Source organism: Schistocerca piceifrons, chromosome 9 (assembly GCF_021461385.2).
Source record: "Schistocerca piceifrons isolate TAMUIC-IGC-003096 chromosome 9, iqSchPice1.1, whole genome shotgun sequence".
Lineage (NCBI taxonomy): Eukaryota > Metazoa > Arthropoda > Insecta > Orthoptera > Acrididae > Schistocerca > Schistocerca piceifrons.
Genome location: NC_060146.1, coordinates 225,276,934 through 225,304,375, shown reverse-complemented (window position 1 = coordinate 225,304,375; position 27,442 = coordinate 225,276,934). Strand labels below are relative to the sequence as shown.

Below are 27,442 nucleotides of genomic sequence, written 5' to 3'. Positions count from 1 at the left end.
ATTGTGGTAAATACCACTTAGCTGGTGTTCTGCCTTCGTTATTCCCTGGCACTGCTGTTCCTCTCGCCTAGGAGATGCTTCTGGACCTCGGGAGCTTGCTGCAGCAGTTGGCAGCCCTGGTGTCGGACGCACCCGGGCCCGTCACCCTGCCTCCCCCAGAAGGTGTGGGCGGCTGGTACCGGCAGGTGCGCGAGCTCGCCGCTGCTGCGCTCAGGTACGGCTGACTGCGGCTGCCGTGTCCACCAGCTGCTTCCTGCAGTATAAGGGGGCTGGTGGGACCTTCGCTGTGCATGTTGTATGTTAATGTCCTCGCGGACTGTAATAATAGTAACCTCAGACTTTAGATGATGCAGTTGTCTACAATGAAGTATTTTGTGAAAGAAGTTGCATATTCAGTCAGATCTTGACAAGATTTCAAAGTGGTGCAAAGACTGGCAACTTGCTTTAAATTTTCAGATATGCAAAATTATGCACTTCACAAAATGAAAAAAATATAGTGCCCTGTGGATATGTAATGAAATGATCACATGGACTCAGTCATAGGTAACGTATAAGGGGCATTCAAATGAAACCGGTCATTAGTGTAAAGTAACGCTAACGATTTTATTAACTCAAAGATGTATTTACACACAGTACACATTCTCAAAAGTAGTCGCCAAAACGGTTGGCACATTTTCCCATTGAGACACAAGCCGGTCGATTCCATCCTTGAAGAAGCCAGTAGGCTGCTGTCGGCTCCAGGCCTGGACCCAGTCACACACTTCGTCGTCCGCTGCGAATCGATTTCCGCGAATAGCTTGTTTTAGAGGTCCAAAAACATGAAAGTCACACGGTGAAAGGTCGGGACTGTACGGTGGATGTTCCAGTGTTTCCCACCAAACCTGGTGCAACGCTGTCTTCACTGCATTGGCCGTGTGTGGGCGGGCATCATCGTGCAAGAGGATGACGCCATTGGACAATATGCATTGGCATTTTGACTCGATGGCTCATCTAAGGTTCTGTAACGTGGCTCGATAACGCTAGCCATTGATGGTGGTTCCCTTTCCACGAACTCGACAAGCAGTGGGCCCTTGTAGTCGAAAAATAAGAACATCATGATCTTACCAGAACCAATAGATGTGGTGAAGTCGCATGTTTCCACTGTTTGCTCTGACGCTTGCTTTCCGATTTAAAATGGTGACACCATATTTCGTCACCTGTGACAACACGTGACAGAAGGCCGTATTCCTCCCCACGATAACGTTGCAGATGAGTCAAAGACAGCGCCGTTCGGGTATTGCGCTGCTCGGCGGTCAGTTGGTGGGGAACCCACTGCGCACGGATTTTTCGAAAGTTCTAGTGTCGATGCATTATCGTGTGGGCGGCGACCACCCTAATATCTAGTAACTGATGGATATGGTCCACGGTGATTCTGCGATTGTCCGAGACTAAAACATTCACTTCCGCAACCATTTCCGGTGTGATGACACGATGAGTGTGTCCAGGACGAGCGTCGTCTTCCAGTGACTCGCGTCCCTCAAGGAATCGTTTGCGCCATTCCGCAACACTTGGACGACTCAGGCTGTACTCACCGTACACAGCCTTCATCTGTCGATACATTTCACAGCCTCCAACTCCCTCCGCTGTCAAAAATCGAATCACTCCTCGTTTCTGCTTACTCGCCTGCATGTTCGATAGTGGACAATAACTTGCGTGACCACCTTCTCTTCGGCGTGAAACCACACTGGCACTGTGCAACATTAAATAGTGTGCACTCACCAGTCACTCTACCAATGGATGGCGCCACCATACCAACAGCTGCGTGATGCCGCCTTCCGTGTAAGGCAGAGGTAGAAGCACTGACCGGGTTTCATTTGAACGAACCTCATAGATGACAGACTTTTGTTTATCTGTAGAATACTGGGGAAATGCAATCAGTCCACAGTAGAGACTGCTTGCAGAACACTCCTGAAACCCATCCTAAAATATTGCTGAGGCATATGGGACTCTTACCAAATAGAACTAACACTGGATATTGAACATATACAGAGAAGAGCAGCACAAATGATCACACTTTTGTTCGACCCATGGGAGAGACACAGAGATGCTGAAAGAATTGAACTGGCAGAATTGAACTGGCAGAATCATGAAGGTTGATGTAAACTATCGAATGAAAGCCTATTCACAAAGTTACAAGAATCAGCTTCAAATGATGACTCTAGGAGCATACTACAAGTCTGCATGTATTGCTCCCATAGGGATCATGAGGACAAGATTGGATCAGTTCCAGCATGCACAGAGGCACTTAAACAGTCATTTTTCTTGCATCCCATATGTGAATAGAACAGAAAAAACAGTAGTAACTGGTCCAGTGGGGTGGATCCAATTAAACTTTAGTAAAGTACTTATCCGAACTAGAATATGTTACTATACGAATTCCACATCTTCATCTACATCATTACTCTGCAGTTCACAGTCAAGAAAATGGCGGAGGGTTCATCAAACACTTTCAAGCAAAAGATGGGCTGTGCATCTGGAGTGTTTTTGCACGTAGTGGAAGCCTACATGTGCAGAGAATGTGCATTATCTTTGGACAGCTTTCATAATGCATTGCCCCTGACAAAACTGCAGTCTATGTACAAAATCTATACATCGAAACATTACTAAACAACAGCAAGAGTAGCCCAAAGCTGTTAGTTACTATAAAATTAAAGGAAGAAGGATTGTTGTTTGTAAAACCAGGGACTAAAGGACATTACTCGCTACTTCCTATAAGCACCTTGCTGAAATGATTGAAATGAGTAATTGACATGTCAACGTTTTTTTGACTCCATACACAACTACAGCATGCAGGGTGGTTCATTGATAGTGACCGGGCCAAATATCTCACGAAATAAGCATCAAACGAAAAAACTACAAAGAATGAAACTCGTCTAGCTTGAATGGTGAAAACCAGATGGCGCTATGGTTGGCCCGCTAGATGGCGCTGCCATAGGTCAAACGGATATCAACTGCGTTTTTTTTTTTAAATAGGAACCCCCATTTTTTATTATATATTCGTGTAGTACGTAAACAAATATGAATGTTTTAGTCGAGCCACTTTTTTTGCTTTGATGATAGATGTCGCTGTAATAGTCACAAACGCATAAGTACGTGGTATCACGTAACATTCCGCCAGTGCGAACGGTATTTGCTTCGTGACACATTATCTGTGTTAAAATGGACCGTTTACCAATTGCGGAAAAGGTCGATATCGTGTTGATGTATGGCTATTGTGATCAAAATGCCCAACGGGCGTGTGCTATGTATGCTGCTCGGTATCCTGGACGACATCATCCAAGTGTCCTTACCGTTCGCCGGATAGTTACGTTATTTAAGGAAACAGGAAGTGTTCAGCCACATGTGAAACGTCAACAATGACCTGCAACAAATGATGATGCCCAATTAGGTGTTTTAGCTGCTGTCGCGGCTAATCCGCACATCAGTAGCAGACAAATTGCGCGAGAATCGGGAATCTCAAAAACGTCGGTGTTGAGAATGCTACATCAACAACGATTGCACCCGTACAATATGTCTATGCACCAGGAATTGCATGGCGACGACTTTGAACGTCGTGTACAGTTCTGCCACAGGGCACAAGAGAAATTACGGGACGATGACAGATTTTTTGCACGTGTTCTATTTAGTGACAAAGCGTCATTCACCAACAGCGATAACGTAAACCAGCATAATATGCAATATTGGGCAACGGAAATTGCACGATGGCTGCGACAAGTGGAACATCAGCGACTTTGGCGGGTTAATGTATGGTGCGGCATTATGGGAGGAAGGATAATTGGCCTCCATTTTATCGATGGCAATCTAAATGGTGCAATGTACGCTGATTTACTACGTAATGTTCTACCGATGTTACTGCAAGATGTTTCACTGCATGACAGAATGGCGATGTACTTCCAACATGATGGATGTCCGGCACATAGGTCGCGTGGGGTTGAAGCGGTATTGAATAGCATATTTCATGACAGGTGGATTGGTCGTCGAAGCACCATACCATGGCCCGCACGTTCACCGGATCTGACGTCCCCGGATTTCTTTCTGTGGGTAAAGTTGAAGGATATTTGCTATCGTGATCCACCGACAACGCCTGACAACATGCGTCAGCGCATTGTCAATACATGTGCGAACATTACGGAAGGCGAACTACACGCTGTTGAGTATTGCCAAATGCATTGAGGTTTGCCGGCCGCGGTGGTCTAGCGGTTCTAGGCGCTCAGTCCGGAACCGCGCGACTGTTACGGTCGCAAGTTCGAATCCTGCCTCGGGCATGGATGTTTGTGATGTCTTTAGGTTAGTTAGGTTTAAATAGTTCTAAGTTCTAGGGGACTGATGACCACAGATGTTAAGTCCCATAGTGCTCAGAGCCATTTGAACCATTGAGGTTGACGGACATCATTTTGCGCATTTATTGCGTTAATGTGGTATTTACAGGTAGTGATGCTGTAACAGCATGCGTCCTCAGAAATGGTAAGTTCACAAAGGTACATGTATAACATTGGAACAACCTAAATAACATGTTCAAACGTACCTACGTTCTGTATTTTAATTTAAGAAACCTACCTGTTACCGACTGTTCGTCTAAAATTCTGAATCATATGTTTGTGACTATTACAGCGCCATCTGTCACAAAGCGAAAACAGTGGTCCAACTAAAACATCCATATTTCTTTAAGTACTACACGAATATGTAATAAAAAATGGGGGTTCCTATTTTAAAAAACGCAGTTGATATCCGTTTCACCTATGGCAGCGCCATCTAGCGGGCCAACCATAGTGCCAACTGGTTTCCCCCTTCTAGCTAGACAAGTTTCGTTCTTTGTAGTGTTTTCGTTTGACTCTTATTTCGCGAGATATTTGGCCCGGTAGCGATCAATTGACCACCCTGTATAGGATTGATCAGGCCAATGAATTGCTTTCCTATTATTTGTCTCAGCAATGAAACTGATTGCTCTAAACCTTCAAATATATTTACACAATGCAGTTCAATTAAATGCCTCCCAGAGTGTCTGGTGTGCCAAAACAACAGTCGTCAACCTAGTGTACGGAATTGATTTAGGTCCAATTCTGTCTCTCAACATAGAATTCTGTGCATTACGCTATTTGAGCTGTTCACACAAAGTGCAGTGGATTACGTAAATGAACACATTAATTTTTTAAATAGTCATTCAATGCATCACAACGATATTGCCGATGTTGGCTAACATTGTGCAGTAAACAGCATAAATGGAACTCGATGTTGTTTTAAGTGCCAAAGTGGACATTTTTACTTGTAACTCCAAACTGTTGTCACCATCACAGCACAATGTTCACTAAACATAAATGCAGGGTACAAGCCTGTGAGTGAAATTCACAAGGAGAGGAATTGAAGAGTCACAATTTGACAGATGGAGGACTGAAAGAGTAAGAGAGAAACTACAAGAGAAGCCTGTGCAAGGCCAAACAGAAGGACCAGGTGTGTTCCCAAGTAAAGTGCGGGAACCTCTAAGAAAAAAAGTGGGAAAATATGCACAGCTGAGAAGTGAAAACAATTTACTGTGAAAGTAACATTTTTTAAAGAAGGAGATGAGACGATGAATGGATAAAACACAGAAGGAGTTTACAACAGGGGAGTATACTCTCACTCTCACTTTACCCGATGGTTTGAACAGGTATTTACAATGAACTCGACTGCTATTTTTGTTTATTATTTTTTGTTTAGAGGGTCTCAGGAAAGGGCACGTGGGTGCAGGGCAAACACAGGGCAAGAATAGACCTAGTGACAATGGGTATTGTAGATGTGAATTGTTGCAGCCAGTTTGGGAAAGAATCATAGCTCAAAGCACTAATAGAAAACGCAGAAGCTCAAATTGTTATAGGTGTCACATCTTTGGATTTACAGAGTTCATAAAGTTACGCAACATATTTGTGTTTTTCAGTTTTGATATACCATCTGAAAAACAACAGCATCACAAAACTGTTTATTTGTCAATGCAGAGCTTCTTGTCTGGAATGTAGTTATTGCACTCAATGACACAGGAATGGTCCACAACTGTACTAATATAAATCTATTTTTTGAGAACTGTTTTTCTAGCCATTGCTTGCCTGCATCTTATATCTTGTCTACTCCAGACATCATCATTTTGCTGCCCAGATAGCAAAAGCCATGTATGCCTTTAGTTTCTCATTTCTGAAACTAATTTTCTCAGCAACACCTTAATTAATTAGATTATTCCATTACCCATGTTTTATTTTTGTTGATGTTCATCTACTGTTCAACTCATCTTCCAACTCCTTTCCTGTCTCTGAAAGAATTACAAAGTCATCAGCAAATCTCACTGTTTTTATTTATTCTTACTGAATTCAGTTCCTTTTCCGAGCTCCTTCTTGTTCCCTTTACTGCTTTTTTAATGCACAGGTTGAAAAATCCGAGAGATAGTCTGCAACATATAGATTGGCTCACCTACTCTTCTGCATTTCATAGCTTCTCTGTCACTCAGTAATAATGATGACGATGATGACGATCATCATCATCGGGATCATAATCCTGTTGTGAAAATATCTTACAATCATATGTCAAATAATGTAAACCACAATGCAGTAACTGATTTTTGATCTCTTCATATTTATTTACAGGGTGATCATAATTAAAGTTAAACTTTCAAAATGCTGTAGAAATAATGCCACTGGTCAGATTGACGTCAAATTGCAATGGAATATTATCAGAGAAGGGGGCAAACGTGTGGCAGAAGAAAGAGAATAGTGTAAAAATTGATCGATAGATAGCACTGTATGTGTCAGAATACGTAAATGAAAACACCTGTCATGCGCACGACTCATTGAAGTTGATATAAACACGCCGGGTACATGGCTTTTCCGTCTTTCGCATGTGTGACATTTGCCGCGACTGCCTTAATGCAGGATCGCCCTCTGCTTGTAGAGCTGTATTACAAGAATGATGACTGTACGCACGTTACGGGCACTGAACGGTTTGAAACAAGATGTTGGTCCAGTGCCTGCCGTGGGTCTGGAGAAAATGACTCGGAAATTCGAAAAGGCGGGTTCTTTTGGTGTGCAACCTTGTAGAGGGAAGAAATGAATTGATTCGACATCAGTGGAAGCAGTGGCCACAGCAATGCAGGAGGAGACGAGTGGTGGGGTGCACGAAGAATTGCCTGAATGTTACACATACCCGTGAGCATGGTGCGTAAAATCCCAAGAAATGCCCTTCTTTGCTATCCATTCAAAATTATCCATGTGCACAAATTGCTTCCTGTTGACCTAGCAGCAAGAGAGACCTTTGCCTTAGAATTTCTTGCTCACATGGATGTGGACTATGATTGGCCGTGGAAGATTTTGCGGACAGACGAAGCCAACTTGCATCTGACAGGATACGTCGGTTCACAGAATTGTCGAATATGGGCAATGGAAAATCCACATGCAAACCAACCAGTAACACTTCATCCTGAAAAGGTCAAATGTGCAGCGCGGGTTTATCGCATCATTCATCATAGGGCCAAATTTTTCCGGAGAAACAGGTGCTTCCGGTTCTGTTAGCTGTACCCTCACTGGTAAGCGCTGTGTGTGTCTTTTGCGCGACCACGTCACCCCAGCTGTCCAACAGTGTGGGTGTGTCGATGGGATCATTTTTATGCAAGATGGCACACCTCCGTACACCGCAAATCCAGTTAGGCAGCTGTTGAAGCGCCATTTCGGAAATGCTAGAATTATCAGGCGCCATTTCCCTAGAGCCTGACCATCCTTGTGATTTCTGCCTGTGGGGCTATCTGAAAGATGATGTGTTCAGTGTTCTGATTGCAAACTTAGCTGTATTGAAGGCACGCATTGCGACCACATTCTGAACTTGACCATGGAAACATTGCCATCAGTTGTGGAACATGCTGTTTCTCGATTTCAACTTGCTGCAGAAAACGGTGGACAGCATACTGAACATGTTTTGCGCCAGTCACACGGAAATTAATAATCCGATTTGATTTTGATTGATGCTTTTATGAGGTTTTTGGCCTCCATTCTGACTGGTGGTGTTATTTCTACAGTGGTTTGAAAGTTTAACTTTACTTATAATCACTCTGTACAATCAGTGTTCCTTGCCTGTTGATCCGCTTTGTCACAAGTAGCAGTCTAAACACTTGTACCACATAGGCAAACCACATTCATTAACACCCTGTCACACAGTTACAAAATATATGTATTGCTGGCGAAGTGCAGAATGTTTCACACAGTCTCACAAAGATAAATATACAGTGTGTCAACTCGCTACACATTGTTAACATTTTGATATCTGATCAGACTGAAAAGTCACATAAACTATGCCCAAATTAGAGGACACAAAGATGAAGCGGGTACAGCAGCAAGTCTATTTAACTATGACCTATATAATTAGAATATAGCAAAAATCATAACTACTACTTTGTGATGATAATTTCTATTTACCTGGGGATCCCCAAAGCCCAACAAATGGTTTTGAGAAGGTGAAATTATCTTATTTAAATAATCAACCAACTAACAAATTATTCCTGTAAAAGTGGGCATTTTTGGAATCAGAAAAATCTGGACTACAAAACTATGGTATTAAATTTTGGAAATATTTATTACTTAAGATTGAAACATTCTAGGAAAACAAACAACTTTTGAAATAAAAACTTTTGGAAAAAGTAAGACATTTGACAGAAAGAGGAGAATGACATCTTTTAAATGAGCTATGTTACTTTAGAAATAGGCAGCTAACCACCAACTGAAAATTTCATCTCTGTGTGATTTGTATGACTTGTAAATCAAGTGTATTCTTTTAAAGATAATGTTTCCATAAGAAACAAATACACTATTATCCTATGTAGTCCGAAAGCTATCCAATGAATAATAAATTTCCTTGAAATAAAGCACAAATAAGAAATTAAATATTTTCTATAAGTAATATGTACGTGTTTTTTTGCAATAAAACAAAACCAAATAAAGGAAAAAATTTATATTAATGTGAGGAATGGTATAAGAACAAGTACGATAGGCCCATCTGTCGTACACACTTCTCAAATACTTCCTCTCCATCATGCCCTTCATTTCATGTAACAACATGTGTCGTTACTAAAGAAAATTTGTGTTGGACTGGAACTGAAGCCCACATTTGCTGATTTTTGTGAGCTGATAGAGTATTAGTTCAGGTGAGTGCTTAAAAAAACCAGAATGTCACGGTTCACATCCAAGTCTCCCACAAATTTTTAATTGTCTCCACATATTTATTCCGTTGGAGATCAGCATTTGAGTGCATTTCTTCAGTAATATCATTTCACCTCATTCCAGTCTCGTCCTAACCGCCGTCCGCTTCACGTCTGCTGTGCAGCGAGCTACGTCAATTTGAGTATTAACTGTATTTTTCTTACTTGTCACTTCTTCTTCCGTGTGCTTTTGCTTTTAGGAAGCTTTAATTGTCGAGTGCTAGTAATAGTGTTCCATAGATTTCGTGTTTGTTTTGAATACAGTCAGAGAGAGTCCCTTTATTCAACCATAGTGCCAGTAGTGCTAGTGTTTGTTTTCAATACAGTCCAGAGACAGGTAGTGCTATTTTCATTGTTGTCTACAAGAAGTGGCTAGCAACCACAGTTTAGTCAGTTTAGTCAGCCGCCTTTAGTGAATTAGCAGTCTAGTTAAAAGTTGATTAACTCTCTACAGTAAACTAATTTCTTAGGATGGATAGGATGTGTGACTGCTGTGTACGGACGCAGGAGGAGCTGGCCACTGTTCGCGAACAGCTGAACGTGTTGATGGCCGCGGTCAGCCGTCTTCAGGCTGCTGCCTCGGAGTGTAGCGGCAGTGGGGAGTCTGGTGTGTCGCATGGTACACCCCAGGTGTTACATGCTTCACCCACTGTCCCTGCTGTCGAGACATCTTCGCGGGTACCGGGCGCGGTTGGGCCACCCTCTCCCCAAGGGGAGTGGCGGGTTCAGCGGCGTTCGCGGCGCACGAGGCGGAGGGTAAATGTGGAGGCTGGCCGTGTGGCATTGCCCGCTCTGCCTGTGAGTGGACATGTGGCTGCTCCTTCAGCAAGGTCCGAGCACGCACATGGGGGGAGGGGTTTATTAGTTATTGGGAGCTCCGACGTTAGGCGGGTGATGGAGCCCCTTAGAGAAATAGCGGGAAGGTCGGGGAAGAAGGCCAGTGTTCACGCTGTCTGCTTGCCGGGGGGTCTCATCCGAGATGTGGAGGAGGCCCTGCCGGCGGCGATAGAGAGCACTGGGTGCACCCGACTGCAAATTGTTGCTCATGTCGGCACCAATGACTCCTGCCGTCTGGGTTCAGAGGTCATCCTCAGTTCGTACAGGCGGTTGGCGGAATTGGTGAAGGCGGAAAGCCTCGCTCGCGGGGTGGAATCTGAGCTAACTATTTGTAGTATCGTTCCCAGAACCGATCGCGGTCCTCTGGTTTGGAGCCGAGTGGAAGGCTTAAACCAGAGGCTCAGACGATTCTGCGGAGATCTGGGGTGCAAATTTCTCGACCTCCGCTACCGGGTGGAGAAATGTAGGGTCCCCCTGAATAGGTCAGGCGTGCACTACACGCCGGAAGCGGCTACAAGGGTAGCGGAGTACGTGTGGAGTGCACATGTGGGTTTTTTAGGTTAGAGAATTCCCTCCCTAGGCCCGACAAGACGCCTCCTGAGACGCAGCAAGGTAGGAGTAGGCAAAATGCAACAGGGAATAACAATATTAATGTGCTAATAGTAAACTGCAGGAGCGTCTATAGAAAGGTCCCAGAACTGCTCTCATTAATAAACGGTCACAATGCCCATATAGTACTAGGGACAGAAAGTTGGCTGAAACCAGACGTAAACAGTAATGAAATCCTAAACTCAGACTGGAATGTATTCCGCAGAGATAGGCTGGACAGTGAAGGGGGAGGCGTGTTTATAGATAAGAAGTGCAATAGTATCGAAGGAAATTGACGGAGATCCGAAATTTGAAATAATTTGGGTGAAGGTGACGGTTAAAGCAGGCTCAGACATGGTAATTGGATGTCTCTATAGGCCCCCTGGCTCAGCAGCTGTTGTGGCTGAGCACCTGAAGGATAATTTGGATAATATTTCGAGTAGATTACCCCACCATTTTATAGTTCTGGGAGGAGATTTTAATTTGCCAGATATAGACTGGGAGACTCAAACGTTCATAACGGGTGGCAGGGACAAAGAATCCAGTGAAATTTTTTTAAGTGCTTTATCTGAAAACTACCTTGAGCAGTTAAACAGAGAACCGACTCGTGGCGATAACATATTAGACCTTCTGGTCACAAACAGACGCGAACTATTTGAAACAGTTAACGCAGAACAGGGAATCAGCGATCATAAAACGGTTACTGCATCGATGATTTCAGCCGTAAATAGAAATATTAAAAAAGGTAGGAAGATTTTTCTATTTAGCAAAAGTGACAAAAGGCAGATTACAGAGTACCTGACGGCTCAGCACAAAAGTTTTGTCTCAAGTACAGATAGTGTTGAGGATCTATGGACAAAGGTCAAAACCGTCGTACAATATGCGTTAGATGAGTATGTGCCAAGCAAGATCGTAAGCGATGGAAAAGAGCCACCGTGGTACAACAATCGAGTTAGAAAACTACTGCGGAAGCGAAGGGAACTTCACAGCAAACATGAACATAGCCAACGCCTTGCAGACAAACAAAAATTACGCGAAGCGAAATGTAATGTGAGGAGGGCGATGCGAGAGGTGTTCAGTGAATTCGAAAGTAAAGTTCTATGTACTGACTTGGCAGAAAATCCTAAGAAATTTTGGTCTTATGTCAAAGCAAAATGTCCAGACACACTGTGACAAAAATGGTACTGAAACAGAGGATGACAGACTAAAGGCCGAAATACTAAATATCTTTTTCCAAAGCTGTTTTACAGAGGAAGACTGCACTGTAGTTCCTTCTCTAGATTGTCGCACAGATGACAAAATGTGAGATATCGAAATAGACGACAGAGGGGTAGAGAAACAATTAAAATCGCTCAAAAGAGGAAAGGCCGCTGGACCTGATGGGATACCAGTTCGATTTTACACAGAGTACGCGAAGGAACTTGCCCCTATTCTTTCAGCGGTGTACCGTAGGTCTCTAGAAGAGCGTATCGTTCCAAAGGATTGGAAAAGGGCACAGGTCATCCCCGTTTTCAAGAAGGGACGTCGAACAGTTGTGCAGAACTATAGACCTATATCTCGATCAGTTGTAGAATTTTGGAACACGTATTATGTTCGAGTATAATGACTTTTCTGGAGACTAGAAATCTACTCTGTAGGAATCAGCATGGGTTTCGAAAAAGACGTTCGTGTGAAACCCACCTCGGGCTATTCGTCCACGAGACTCAGAGGGCCATAGACACGGGATACCAGGTAGATGCCGTGTTTCTTGACTTCCGCAAGGCGTTCGATACAGTTACCCACAGTCCTTTAATGAAGAAAGTAAGAGCATATGGACTATCAGACCAATTGTGTGATTGCATTGAAGAGTTCCTAGATAACAGAACGCAGCATGTCACTCTCAATGGAGAGAAGTCTTCCGAAGTAGGAGTGATTTCAGGTGTGCCGCAGGGGAGTGTCATAGGACCGTTGCTATTCACAGTGTACATAAGTGACCCTGTGGATGACATCGGATGTTCACTGAGGCTTTTTGCAGATGATGCTGTGGTGTATCGAGAGGTTGTAACAACGGAGAATTGTACTGAAATGCACGAGGATCTGCAGCGAATAGACGCATGGTGCAGGGAATGGCAATTGAATCTCAATGTAGACAAGTGTAATGTGCTGCGAATACATAGAAAGATAGTTCCCTTATCATTTAGCTACAATATAGCAGGTCAGCAACTGGAAGCAGTTAATTCCATAAATTATCTGGGAGTACGCATTAGGAGTGATTTAAAATGGAATGATCATATAAAGTTGATCGTCGGTAAAACAGATGCCAGACTGAGATTCATTGGAAGAATCCTAAGGAAATGCAATCCGAAAACAAAGGAAGTAGGTTACAGTACGCTTGTTCACCCACTGCTTGAATACTGCTCAACAGTGTGGGATCCGTACCAGATAGGGTTGATAGAAGAGAGAGAGAAGATCCAACGGAGAGCAGCGCGCTTCGTTACAGGATCATTTAGTAATCGCGAAAGCGTTACGGAGATAATTTAGGTGAAGTAGTGTGTATGTTAGCTGTTAAGTCCCATAAAATATCACACACATTTGAACATTTTTGAACATAATAAGCTCCAGTGGAAGACTCTGCAGGAGAGACGCTCAGTAGCTCGGTACGGGCTTCTGTTGAAGTTTCGAGAACATACCTTCACCGAGGAGTCAAGCAGTATATTGCTCCCTCCTACGTACATCTCGCGAAGTGACCATGAGGATAAAATCAGAGAGATTAGAGCCCACACAGAGGCATACCACAATCCTTCTTTCCACGAACAATACGAGACTGGAATAGAAGGGAGAACCGATTGACACTCAGGGTACCCTCCGCGACACACCGCCAGGTGGCTTGCGTAGTATGAATGTAGATATTGATCTTCATTACGTTCACCCTCATTATCTCTCTTCATTTCATGTCAGTGAAATTGATTCAGTTGTTTTCCTACTGTTGTTTGATTATAGCTATAGTATGTATAAGAACATTATCCCAGTCAGCTGTAAGATGTTTTCCTTAATTACAGGTCCATAATTGAAAATCAGACAGAAATCGGCCGAGTGAGAATCGAAGTGAGAGAAGTACCCAGTCGAGAGCTGCCACCTGCGGGAAACAGCCGACGTGACAGAGAGCTGACGACGCCAGTCACCTCGGAAGGGCTCCGTACTCGGACACAGGCGACTCGTCGCGTTCACGCCCGCAGTCCTCACGACGCCGGTCGACGAGAGTCCTCTCGCGCCTCGGTCGAGGCGGGGCAGAAGAGCAGTGCGAGTGCAGACACCGGCGACGACCGGTCCACCGGGGTGTGCGGGGGACAGTTTCCTCAGCCCGGTATACAGCTGCACACTGTGACCTGTTGGTCAGACAAGTCCACACCGAGGGAAAACCCGACCGAGAGTGAGAGCAGTTTCCCGCACAGACGAGGAGCACTAAACGTGCAGGCGGCAAGGCGTGCAGGTCGGGTGCGCGAGTGCTCGCAGTCTCACCAGATGTGTGACAGCGACCTCGGCCCGTGCCTGCAGGCGAAGGGTCGCGGAAACGAGAGCCGGCCGGACAGAAGCGGCGACAGCTCGTCCGACGAGGAGAGCGCCGTCGACATCGCCTGCTGCTCGCACTCCTGTCACCACCACACCTACCTCCGGACGTTCGTCGAGTCGCAGAAAAAATCGCGGGCGCGCAAGGAAACGGAGGACAATTTGAGTGTCGATAATAGTGGCTGCCCCGAGAATGAGACAAATGGTGTAGACGTCGGCACCGCCACTCCACACACTCGGGAAACTCTACATCCGTCCCGTATACCCTCTGTACCGTCCACAAATACTTATATTGGCTGCAGTAAAATGAGGAGAGACAGTAGAGGCTGCAGTTCTGTACCTATTGATGTGGACGCTGAGCAGAAATGTGAGGACGATTACGCACAGAACAAAAGTGTGAAAAATTGTGTCAGGTCCGAGACACACAGAAGATGCACCTCCAGTGAGAAGCTTTACGGGCCTACCGTCCATTTCCAGAGGCAGAGAGAGCATACGGAGCGACAGTCCGGCAGACGGCACGAGGCGCACTGCCCCTCGGGAAGCGGAGGACGGCCCGTGACGAACGGCTCTACCGAAAGCTTCTGTTCGACACCTTCTCTCGGAACCAAAGAGTTGCCCCACCATTTGCGAGGTGATGTCGAACTTCTCGAGAAGTGCCCGACTTCTTCAGACTACACTGAAACTATTTCTAGCTCCATTACAGCCTTGAGAACATCGTACAATTCCGCCAGTTCTTCGTCCGTCCCGAAGACGAAGCCGAGGTCACGCCGAGCTGTCCGGCCGGCGACATCGTCCGGTACAGATGTGCAGTATGTGAGTGGTTCACCAAAGGACTGGGAGATCTCGCAGGGGAGAGGCGGAGAGCGTTCGGAGTCTGCCTGTGATGAGAGTGCGACTCTGACCCCCTGGTCCGGCAGCCTGTCAGCACCGCAGAGCCTCCACCTCAGGTCAGTCTGGCACCAGATTTTGTTTGCAGTAAGTTGTCAGCCAGGTCCTAAAAGTTGTGTGTAGATCTTCTGTGATTTATCGAGTGTTCCGTGTAGTGAGGGAACTGCCACACATCAGTAACTTTCTGCCACATATTTCAGTGAAGTCTTCTGGCCATTGGCGTGAGCAAATTGTTGAAAGTACTCTCAGCTCATTTACTCTCAAATCACCATGCAGGCATTACTTGAGCATGTGTACTTCTGTTGTAAGTCTCTGCACTACACTCCAAGAGCTCACATAAATGCTATCAGGTCAGACGTCTAAATTCAGTAAAACTCCACAAAGATATCAGTTATGCAGCCCAAGGTGTTTTCCAATGAGAGGATTCAGGGCAGTATCCAACTGGAAACTTCTTCTATGACTGATCAGGTCATCATACAGTTCTATTTCTGGCAATTCATTGATGATTGAATCTCAAAAGTTCAATGTACAGACCATAACATTCATGTGATTGTAGTCCACTGAATCAACAGTAGAAATTCTGACAAATTATGCTACTGGTAATTTGTGATGAAGTAGTTGGTGATTCACTGAACTGAATGATTTTTATCACATCACAGAATATCCCATAGAACTTTTTGTTCTTATCTGCAGCAAACCAAATAGTGTTTATAAAATATGTCATATTTTGTAAGATGTTCTTAGACTTCAAGAAGAACATAACAAATCCAATGCCAAAGATAGCACTTGCTGACAGGTGTGAAAATTACCACACTATTAGTTTAATAAGTCACGTTTGCAAAATACGAACATGAATTCTTTAGAGAAGAATGGAAAAACTGGTAGAAGCTGACCTCGGGAAAGATCAGTTTAGATTCCAGGGAAATGTGTGTACACGTGAACCAATACTGACTCTATGACTTATTGTAGAAGACAGATGAGGCAAAGGCAAACTTACATGTATAGCATTTTTAGACTCAGAGAAAGCTTTTGACAATGTTGACTAGAATAGTGTCTTTGAAATTCTGAAGGTAGCGGGGGTAAAATATAGGGAGCAAAAGTCTATTTACAACTTGTAAAGAAACCAGATGGCAGTTGTAAGTGTCAGATGGCATAAAAAGGAAGCAGTGATTGAGTAACGAGTAAAACAAGACTGCAGCCTCTCGCCCATGTTATTCAGTCTGTACATCAAACAAGGAGTAAAGGAAACCAAAGAAAAAATTGGAATAGAAATTAAAGTTCAGGAAGAATAAATGAAGATTTTGAGGTTTGCCAATGACATCGCAATTCTTTTAGAAACAGCCAAGGATTTGAAAGAGCAGTTGAATGGAATGGACAGTGCCTTGAAAGGAGGATATAAGATGAACATCAACAAAAGCAAAACAAGGACAATGGAGTGTAGTTGAAGTAAATTGGGTGATGCTAAGGGAATTAGATTAGAAAATGAGACACTGAAAAGTAGTAGATGAGTTTTGCTATTTGGGCAACAAAGTAAGTGATGATGGCCAAAGTAGAGAGTGTTAACACTGAATAGGGACTTAAGTGTTAGGAAGTCTTTCCTGAAGGTATTTTTCTGGAGTGTAAGCATGGATAGAAGCAAAACATGGACAATAAAAAGTTTAGACAAAAAGAGAATAGAAGCTTTCAAAATGTGGTGCTACAGAAGAACCGTGAAGGTTAAATGGGTAGATTGCATAAATAATGAGGAGGTACTGAATAGAAATGGGGAGACAAGAAATTTGTGGCACCATGTGGCTGGAAGAAGGGATCTGAGGTATCAATGGATCACCAATTTATTATTGAAGGGAAGAGAGAGAGTGGGTGGGGGCAGAGTGCGGTGGAGGTAAAAATCATAGAGGGAGACCAATACTGTAAGGAGATTCAGAAGGATGCTGGTTGGAGTAATTATTTGGAGATGAAGAGCTTGCACAGGATAGAGTAGCATGGAGAGCTGCATCAAACAAGTTTTCAGACTGAAGAGCACTACAACAACATTCTCAGATTTGTTTTCCTGTCATTTATAACATTCTTCCTCCTGAAAATCTCCCATTTTTGCATTTTTCCCCTTGCAATGTCCTTTCAGATCCAACTGTTATAAAAAGAATTTGATACTCCATCTACACTGAGGTCAATAGAGATGGAATGTTACTGCAGTTGGAAAAAATACAAGAGAAAGAAATCAGTAAAGTGTCACTGTATGACTTGGTAATGGTCCCACCTCACTTCCAACTGTTGTCAACTCCTGTTGTCTTTTTTACTTGTACTGTATCTTAAAGTGGTATACTGATTAGTCATGTACACCTTGGCACACATCTCACCAACGTACCCTCTCACCTTGTGAAGGTTTCTCCCAGTAAAGGAAACAGTTAGCAGACATTTTTGGCTAGGAAGCCCTGAGGGACAATGTAAAACTTAATTGAAAAGCACTTTTTCTCTCACTCACATTGCCAACATCCCTTCAAAACATGTGATTGTTGTGTCCTAAATAATCTGTGTTGTGTGTCTGTGTTTGACAAATGCATGTAGAATTGAGTGTCATGTTTTGTGGTTCTCATTGTCGACAAGTGAGGCTTAGAGCAAGTCCCCATTGCCCCCTATTATGTCACAGAACAGTATACTGTGAGAGTGACTATGTAAAGGATGCTAGCAGCCCCTGGCTGGATGTCACTTCAGTAGGAGAGACAGTCCTAAAACTGGTTTAGTGCAAATCTTCATGCTACTCTATCCTGTGCAAGCCTCTTCATCTCCAAATAACTGTTGCAACCTACATCCTTCTGAATTTGCATATTGTAATCATCTCTTGGTCTCCCTCTATGGGTTTTACGCCTACACTTGTCTCCAGTGCTAAATTGGTGATCCCTTGATGTCTCAGAATGTGTCCTACCAACCGATCCCTTCTCCTGGTCAGATTGTCCCATAAATTTCTCTTCTCCCCAATTCTATTCAGTACCTGCTAATTAGTTATGTGATCTACCCATCTAAGCTTCAGCATTCTTCTGTAGCACCACATTTCAAAAGCTTCTATTCTCTTCTTGTCTAAACTATTTATCGTCCATGTTTCACTTCCATTCATGGCTACACTCCATACAAATACTTTCAGAAAAAACTTCCTGACACTTGAATCTATACTCAATGTAACAAATTTCTCTTCTTCAGAAACGCTTTCCTTGTCATTGCCAGTCTACATTTTATATCCTCTCTACTCCGACCATCATCAGTTATTTTGCTCCCCAAATAGCAAAACTCCTTTACTACTTTAAGTGTCTCATTTCCTAATCTAATTCCCTCAGCATCACCCGACTTAATTAGACTACATTCCATTATCCTTGTTTTCCTTTTGTTGATGTTCATCTTGTATCCTCCTTTCAAGACAATGTCCATTCTGTTCAACTGCTCTTCCAAGTTCTTTGCTGTCTCTGACAGAAATACAATGTTGTCGGCAAACCTCAAACATTGGGCATAAGCAACAACCCTGTCTCACTCCCTTCTCAACCATTGCTTGCCTTTCATGCCCTGCGACCATTATAACTGCCGTTTGGTTTCTGTAAAAGTTGTAAATAGCCTTTTGCTCCCTTTATTTGACCCTTGCTACCCTCAGAATTTCAAAGAGAGTACTCCAGCTAAAATTGTCAAAAGCTTTCTCTAAGTCTACAACCACTATAAATGTAGGGTTTCCTTTCCTTAATTTATCGCCTATGAGAAGTCGTATGGTCAGTATTGCCTTCCATGTTCCTACATTTCTCTTTAATACAAACTGATCTTTCCTAAGATTGGGTTCTACCAGTTTTTCCATTCTTCTATAAAGAATTTGTGGTAATATTTTGCAGCCATGACTTACTAAACTGATAGCTCATTAATATTCACACCTGTCAGCACCTGCTTTCTTTGGAACTGGAATTATTAATTCTTCATGAAGTCTGAGGTTATTTCGCCTGCCTCTTATGTCGTGCTCATCAGATGGGAGAGTTTTGTCATGTCTAGCTCTCTCAGGGCTATCAGCAGTTCTAATGGAATGCCATCTACTCCCAGGGCATTGTTTCAACTTAGGTCTTTCAGTGCTCAGTCAAATTCTTCTTGGAGTATCATATCTCCCATCTCATCTTCATTCACATCCTCTTTCATTTCTATAATATTGTCCTCAAGTACATCTCCTTTGTATAGACACTATATATACTCCCATCTTTCAGCTTTCCCTTCTTTGCTTAGGATTGGTTTCCTGTCTGAGCTCTTGATATTCATAAACGTGGTTCTCTTTTCTCCAGAGGTCTCTTTAATTTTCCTCTAGGTAGTATGTATCTTTCCCCTAGTGATAAATGCTTCTAAATCCTTACATTTGTCCTCTAGCCATTCCTGCTTAGGAATTCAATCTAGCATGTGTGCTCTCTGGTACCTGTAAGTCATTTATAAGTAATTTATATTTGTCTGGAATTGTTAAGCATGAAATTAAGAGTTAGACTGTTATGTTTGGACCCTTGCATAATCAGAAACCATCACTATTTCAATCCTTGTTTAGTTTCTTAATTCTCTTTGATCTTTAAAGTGTCCCCCAATTTCTTAGCTGAACCATTTGTGAGATCAAGAACAGGAATATGCAAGGTGTTGAAACTTAATGTTTTCCTCCTTTAAATTGAATTTTATTCCCACTGTATAGTTTCTTTACATGACAATCTGTTTTCTAGTTATTCAATTTCTGCATCTTATAACTGCACTCCAATTCTTTTCAGCTGGTTACCAGACTTCCTTTTTTGTTAATGCTTTTTTTTTTACATTCATTTTTACTTGCAGTTCCATTTATGATTCTTCCTATGTATAAAACAATACAAAATCCAGGATGGAATGTAACAGTATTATGAAAAGGATAGTTGCTACTCATCATATAGCAGAGATGCTGAGTCCCAGATAGGCACAACAAAAAGACTGTCAGAAAGTGGTATTTTAACCATCAAGGACTTCGTTGGAAATAGACAGCGCACACACACATTGTATTTGCAATCCATATGACGGCAAACCGGAATAGGTAATCAAAGCCCTGGTGAAGGATGTGGTTGAGCCCTTCGGCAGGGCCTTGATTATCTATCATTATGCACTGAAATGAGGAACATCCTACCTGAGATCCTTCCCATGCCTCTAAATGGGTGTTCCATCACCCACCCAATTTCCACAACATCCTAGTCCATCCCTATGCCACTCCAAATCCCTTGCCACAAGGATCATATCCTTGTGGAAGACCCAGATGCAAGACCTACCCAATCCACCCACCCAGCAGTTCCTATTCCAGTCCTGTCACAGATTTATCCTACCCCATCAGGGGCCGGGCCACCTGTGAAAGCAGTCACGTCATATAGCATCTCTGCTGCAGTCATTGCACAGCTCTTTATATTGGTACGGCTACCGACCAGCTGTCCACCAGGATGAACGACCACTGCCAAACTGTAACTGAGAGGAAAGTAGACAATCCTGTGGCACAACGTGCTTAATTTCAATGGCTGCTTCACTACCTGAGCCATCTGGATCCTCCCTTCTACCACCAGCTTTTGTGAGCTGCACAGGTGGGAGTTATGCTTAAGACACATTCTCAGCTCCTATGATTATCTCGGCCTCAAACTTATGGGAACACACTGTCCCTACACCCTCCACCCAACAGAGTAGTGCACAAGGTGCAGAGTTGAAAGTGTAGTTCACAATGGCAGGAAATGCGGGAATGGAGCAGCTAATGAAGGGCTTCGGTTGGCCACTGGGGCATTCCGAACTAGCCCCGTACCAAGCCTCTGTGCAGAGGCTGATGAACTGCCACTTGATATGCGGCGACGGCTACTTACAGTATGCCAGGCGTATAAAACTTTGTCCACACCAAACACACCAGCATACCACACCGTTGCTCAGCCTCCTCTGGCACAGTTATTTCATAACTGGCAACGTGCGACGCAGCCCTACGGGATTCGCGCACAGGATTGCCTCTCTGCGATGTCTATGGCTGGTCTTCGTATTTTACATCGCGGTTGGAGTAGATTTCCACCTTGGCTCCTCCGGAGACCCAAACTTATTTTAGATTTGACTAATTTTACGAAAGATAGCACACCAGATTTTAGATTCCAATCTCCGTTTTTTAACATTTTAGTTGTGCATCACGGTTTCACTGTCGTTTACACTGATGGCTCCAAACAGGAGAATTTCCTTGGCTGTTCTGTGGTGTTCCCTAATCATGTTACCCGTATTCACCTCCCTGCTGAATATACTGTTTTCGCAGCGGAGCTCCACGCGATCCTGAAGGCACTGGAGCAGATAAATCGTGTTTGGGGTGATTGATTTCTTCTGTGCTCCAATTCTCTTAGTGCCTTACAATCACTGCAGAACCTGTACCCGACTGAGGAGATGGTCCAGCTTATATATGATCAGCTGTACTTGCTCCAACTGCAGGGTAAGGAGGTGTCCTTCTGCTGGGTGCGTGGTCAGGTGGGAATATGGGGCAATGAACAGGCCGATCGGGCTGCCAAGGAGGCCTGCAGAGAGCAGGATGTGGTCCAGTGTCCTATTGTCTTGCAGTCAGTCATCTCTGCACTCCACAGGAAGTGCATGGAGTTGTGGGAGGACGAATGGCTGGCAGTGACGGCCAATAAACTGGGTTTGGTAAAGTCAACAACTCGGCCATGGCGTTCCTCCTGCCGGTTGCTCAGGCGGGAAGAGGTGGCCCTCACACGTCTTCAGATCGGGCACTGTCCTCTCACACATAGTTTTTTATTACAGCGGGAGGATCCTCCGTTTTGTGATGCTTGTGGTGTGCACATCTCCGTCCGGCACATTTTAATAGACTGCATTTTATACCGTGATGCAAGGGCAGAAGCCCAAGTTGATGGGGATCTGCCTTGTGTTTTAGCTAATGATGAGACGTGTGTGTCTAAGGTTTTAAAGTTTTGTGATGTGTCTGGACTCTGGCCTAAACTTTTAGGCTGGAGGTTTTAGTGTATTGCAGAGTGGCTGACTCCTCCCTTTTCCCCTTGCGGTCAGCCACCCACTTCCATCTGCTACATTGTTTTAGCTCCCTCTACCATTTTCTTCCTGTGTTGTCCATGTTTTACTGCTGACACCCTGCTTCATCCCACACTTCGGTGTGGGTGACCACATATTTTTCAACGATTGTTCTCCATGTTTTATGTTCCGTTTTATGTTACTGTTCTGAAATTTTTTTTTTTCTTGACACCCGTCTCACTATGTTACTGAACGGGTGCTGAAGTCCTTGCTGTCGTGTGCCCAAAAACCACTCTACTACCACTACTACTACTACTCCACCCAACAGTTTCCACCCTCTCTGTCGTATCACCTCCTCCACATTCTCGTCTCCCACCCTCTGTGTTTGCTGCCCTCTGTCAATGCACCCACCCATCTTTCCCCGCTCCTCTCCTTTTTTGCTCTGTTTTCCCCGTCTCTCTGCTCCACGACCTCCTGATGGTTCGCCTGTTGGCAGTCTAGTCCCTGCACACTCCACCAGACAGAGTTCTTCTCTCTCCCCACCTGTACATTGCTATCTCTTCTCCTCCACACCCTCTCCATATAGCTGCTTTCATTCCATGTAACAGTTGCATTCTGCTCCAAGCTGCTGGAGTTGTCAGTCATATGTGTGTGAGGCATGTGCTTGTTTTTCTGATGAAGGCTATGGCCAAAAACTTGGGTGTTGGTGTCTTTTAATGATGCCTGTCAGCAACTTAACATGCCATCTTTATGCTAAGTAGCAATCTATCTTTCCCTACATTGCTGATATTTCAGCCTGTAGTTTCCATTGTTTTATCTTGTATAAAAACTAGTCCACAGGACTGTCTGGTTGGTATTTTTGATGTCCATCACACTGGTCTTTCTCGAATTAAAAAACTTTCTATAAAATTACAACAGCTGGCCAAAACCCCCTTGCAGGAGGCAAGATTTTAGAATTTCCAGTAGACACATTCTTAGTTTTCAGAATAGTTAGTTCCCTCCTCAAGAATTGGGACTTAGGTTAAGGAAGGTTAGAAAGGAGAAGTGTGTCTCTCAGATTCCAGGATAAGAAGGCACCACCTGTTGTCAGTCCAGAAACAATACAAAGACAAGTGAGAAATAAAGGTGGATAGAGGAAGAGAGGTGATAAGTGATATGAACAGTGTATGGTAATTAAAAACTGGAACGTAGCTAGGAATAAAATAAAGAGAAAGCTTATGTGAGAGGAGAAGGGGCAGAATGAAAACAGAAAAGAAATAAATAAAAAAATGGAGTGGAAGGCTGTTTATTAACACAGGTTAAGTCCAGAAGGATTTTGGGATGTGAAGATATGTTGGAGAGCAAGTTTCCATCTGCAAAATTCCGGGAAACTGGTAGATGGTGGGATGATATGAATAGCACAAGGTGGGAGAGGAAGACCTGAATGGAGTCAATTCTCTAGGTGTCAAGGGGTTTATTAGTGGAGCAACTCACGCGCTTTCCCATAGATGAACTGAATAAAATGAGCATTCACTTCACTCGAGTCTTGCTACAGAGCACACTCACCAGCTAGGTACCAGATGTTATTCCTATTTGGAACTCTGTGCATTATGTTGCAGGATTTACCAGTGGTGTGGCTGGAGTAAGAGGTAGTGGGTGGGGGAACGAGACACATATTGCGACAAGAAGGTTTGCAGAAGTAAGAAACTCAGGGTGCAAATAATAATCTCAGAATGTCATACAGTTTGATGAGGATGCCACCGAGATCGTGAAGGCAAAGGAAGGTGATCCGAGGTGTGAGTTAGAGAAAGCAGTGGCCTTGGCGAGGTGCAGGATGCTTGTGAGTTGTCAGAACGATTTGTTTGTGGATGAGATCTGTGGAGTAGAATGAGTAAGGTTGCTTGTGTAATGTTGAGGGTTTTAGTAGCAGAGCTTGTCACTTTTCCATAGCTGAATTGAATTAAACAGATGCTGTAACATGAGTCTGTAATATGTTGTCCTGAGAGCTTTCTCATCCTCAAGTTTTGCTGTTTTTGGATCTGGTAGATTTGAAATTTCTTGAAGATCTGAAAGATCTGTGTGGCTATCTTTTCAAGCAGTGTATCTGTGTGCTGTCCCCTTGTCATATGCTTATCTACATCATTTGCTAACAACTCTGACCACTGTCACAATCTTTATTTTAATATTTACTTTATACAGTTCATTCTTTTTCATTTTAAACATTGTAGATGTTGTTTTGGAATGATTTATAAGTAAGATTGTTTTATGGTAAACACTTATAATTTCAGTGTTCAAGACATTCATTTTCACCCTCCTCTTCTCTCTGATGTGTGAAGATAATTACCGTGTTGTCAGCATACATCATAAGTTTGAGACTAACGTTGTGCAGGAAACCATTTACGTAGAGAATACGATGTAGGTATTGGCCCAAGTTCTGGCAGACTGAAGTTTTGACCAGGTACACTCAACTCCCGTGAGAGTTGAGAGTCTGAGATTGGGCTCCAGTGGGCTGCACAGTATTAATCCCTTGGGAGCACCTACTGCAATGTCTTTTATATGGTATGAACCACAGCTTTATTTCTGAGAAAGAAATAGTGTGTTATGTAAAGCTTTAATGCTAACTGATTTCAAATAAAAGGCGAATATATCACTCGAGTATTGTCTTTTTACCACCGCATTCATGCAAACTTGCTATTCTTTTCCACTTGTCTCCTGTATACTATCAAAAATTGTGCCCCTTCCACAGAACCATACAATACAACAGTTATCCATTAAATCCATTTAAAATGAAATTAAATCAATGATCTATGAAAATTAACATACATGTACTGTATTGTAATTTAAATTTTAAAATAAGAAGTCACTTTACCTTTATTCTTATTAGTCTCTCTGTTATAAAATCATATAGGAGCCTATACACTTTTATGTCTTCTGTTACTAAATGGTTTTTAATGTTTATTGGTAAAGCAGTGCCAGAGGACATCAGACACTACCTTAGTTTTGTAGTTTCTTAATGTCTCATGTAACAGTCTTCCCGTACTCATACAAAGATGGTGTGATCACATTGAGAAGGTAGAGATGTGCCAGAATCTCCCGTGATCGAATCAAAGTCGTGTCATTGTCACTATAAACTTTTTGCAGTATCTGCAGTTTTTGTATGAAGGAGATTAGATTCCACTGCAGCATAGTGCCCCCCTTTAATTTCATAAGACTGATGGAGGTTTTTGTCCCATTGGACCCTGACTATTGTCCTTACATTATGTAGGAGATCGTGTGGTGGCACTTTATAATGTTTCACTGAGCCAGTGCAGAACATCGACTTCATCAATTCCCTGTATTCTGCTGTGCATCTTCAACTAAAACGTGACAGATGTCTTATTTATGTGGGGATGCTCCTGAACTCCATCTATGTGGTATACAGGGCAATATGTTTACAGAAAAACAAACAAGTAAATGCTGTTATATTTTAAAGATTCTTAAAATAACATAATGGCTGTCATCGACCCAAAGTTCGGTTTGAACACCTCGTGCTTCACTAGGTACGATCTTGTCGGAGTCGGTGTGCCGTTGTCTACCTGAGACTTCTGATCTGTCTCACCCACTCAGTTATAGGGAGACCTGGAGTTGAACTCGAATTCAGAACCGTGATGCATCTCAGCATTTTTCACATTAACAAACATTGGCAGAGATGGAAGAAGTGATGAGTGATGTATATTAATTCTAGGACTGACCAGGGATCGAATATGAGACCTTTGGATCTGTAGTCTGGCACTCTAGCACAGAGCCACTGGGCAATGATGGTCTGTAATTGGTGCTTAAGGGCACAACCACTAATTAGTGGTTACTGTGCATATTTTCGTGCTCGCCTGAAATACAGCCTCATATTCAGCTCAGGGAACCTTTAGAATTGAAAAGGCAGCTCAGCTACACAACCGAGTAAACTATAGTTTAAATATAATAAGATAGTAAGGAAAGTTCTAGAGAAGGTAAATAACTTAAGAGTAAATGAGGTCACTCACCGAACAGTAGAAACGTTGAGTCATCAATAGGCACACACAAAAGAGAGTGAAAACTTTGGTAGCTTTCATAAGAAATCCTTTGACGTATTGGAGTGAGTGTGTGTGGTTTTGTACTGTAGCCCATCAAAGGATTTCTTCCAAAAACCAGCAAAGTTTGCATTCTCTTTTGTGTGTGTCTGCATACATCTAAATGCTTCTGCTATTCAGTGAGTAGTCTCCTTTACTCCTGAATTATAAACTGTGGTTTAAATACTTAAAGTGCTACCATTGTTGTGCATCTATATTATAGACACACTAAAGTGTATTAAAAAATGTAGTGGAGGGTGAAAATAGTATCAGAAAACAATGGTGACATACACAATCACAGTACTAGATTGAAAGGAGAAAATCATAAAATGTATAGTAAGAAACAGGCTGTTGAAATATCTAGTATAGAATATCTGCAGTACCATTGCTTCTGTTCTACATCTACATCTATAGCTACACAGATACTCCACAAGCCACCGTACGGTGCATGGTGGAGGGTACACTGTACCACTACTTGTCATTTCCTTTCCTGTTCCACTCGCAAATAGAGCAAGGCAAGAACGATTGTCCATATGCATCTGTATGAGCTCTAATTTCTCATGTCTTATTTTTGAGGTCCTTACGGGCAATGTACATTGGCAGCAATGGAATTGTTTGGCAGTCAGCTTCAAATGCCAGTTCTCTAAATTTTCTCAATAGTTTCTGTTCAGTAAATGAGTACATGAATTCATAGTGTATATTCATGTTAAGGTCGTTATTTTCCCTTGTGAATACTATGATTTGTCTGCTGCCTCAATCATCTGGTATATTGTACTGCATTCATCAAAGGAGCTAAATAAATAAATAATCTTTCAGGCAATGTAAGTTAATACTTCTCCAATCACTTTTATTGTTGAGTTGGGGCATAGTCCGAGACTATAATAATGGCAACTTATAAAGCCAAAGTTTGCTGCAAAAGTATTCATCTTCAACAAATGATTAAAAAATAAAACTTATCTTTTTTCTAGGTTTGTTGAAATATTGGATGAACTGAAAGAAAAGCTACTCCAGTGTGACGAATGAAGCATTAAGAAACACACAGAACCATGCTGCCATAAGACATGTCATCTACCTCTACACCCAGTCGTGGATGCAATAAGCACTTGCTCGTATCGTAATACAGGCCTCATTGTTTCATATTCCTGTTTAACATTTTTGATCATCTGAAGAAGGCATGAAGGATGAAACTGAATGATCCAAAGTCAAGGTGACGGTAATAAAAGCTTTTGCTCATTATTAGTAATAATTCTGTCCAGAATTCCGTCCTTCA

The 27,442-nt window shown here is 43.0% G+C and overlaps 1 protein-coding gene across 1 annotated transcript; it reads left to right on the top strand.

Moving 5' to 3' along the window:
• Positions 1 to 74: 74 nt before the first annotated feature.
• LOC124717326 lies at positions 75 to 27,442 on the top strand. The gene is made up of 3 exons (XM_047244157.1): positions 75 to 214; positions 13,708 to 15,162; positions 27,141 to 27,442. The coding sequence occupies exons 1-3, from the start codon at positions 75 to 77 to the stop codon at positions 27,193 to 27,195; spliced, it is 1,650 nt and encodes a 549-aa protein (XP_047100113.1). The 3' UTR covers positions 27,196 to 27,442.

Coding starts and splice junctions, on each gene's coding strand:
- LOC124717326 (XM_047244157.1), top strand. CDS start 75: ATGCTTCTGGACCTCGGGAGCTTGCTGCAGCAGTTGGCAGCCCTGGTG. Junction 215..13,707: donor CTCGCCGCTGCTGCGCTCAG/GTACGGCTGACT, acceptor CCTTAATTACAG/GTCCATAATTGAAAATCAGA. Junction 15,163..27,140: donor CCGCAGAGCCTCCACCTCAG/GTCAGTCTGGCA, acceptor TCTTTTTTCTAG/GTTTGTTGAAATATTGGATG.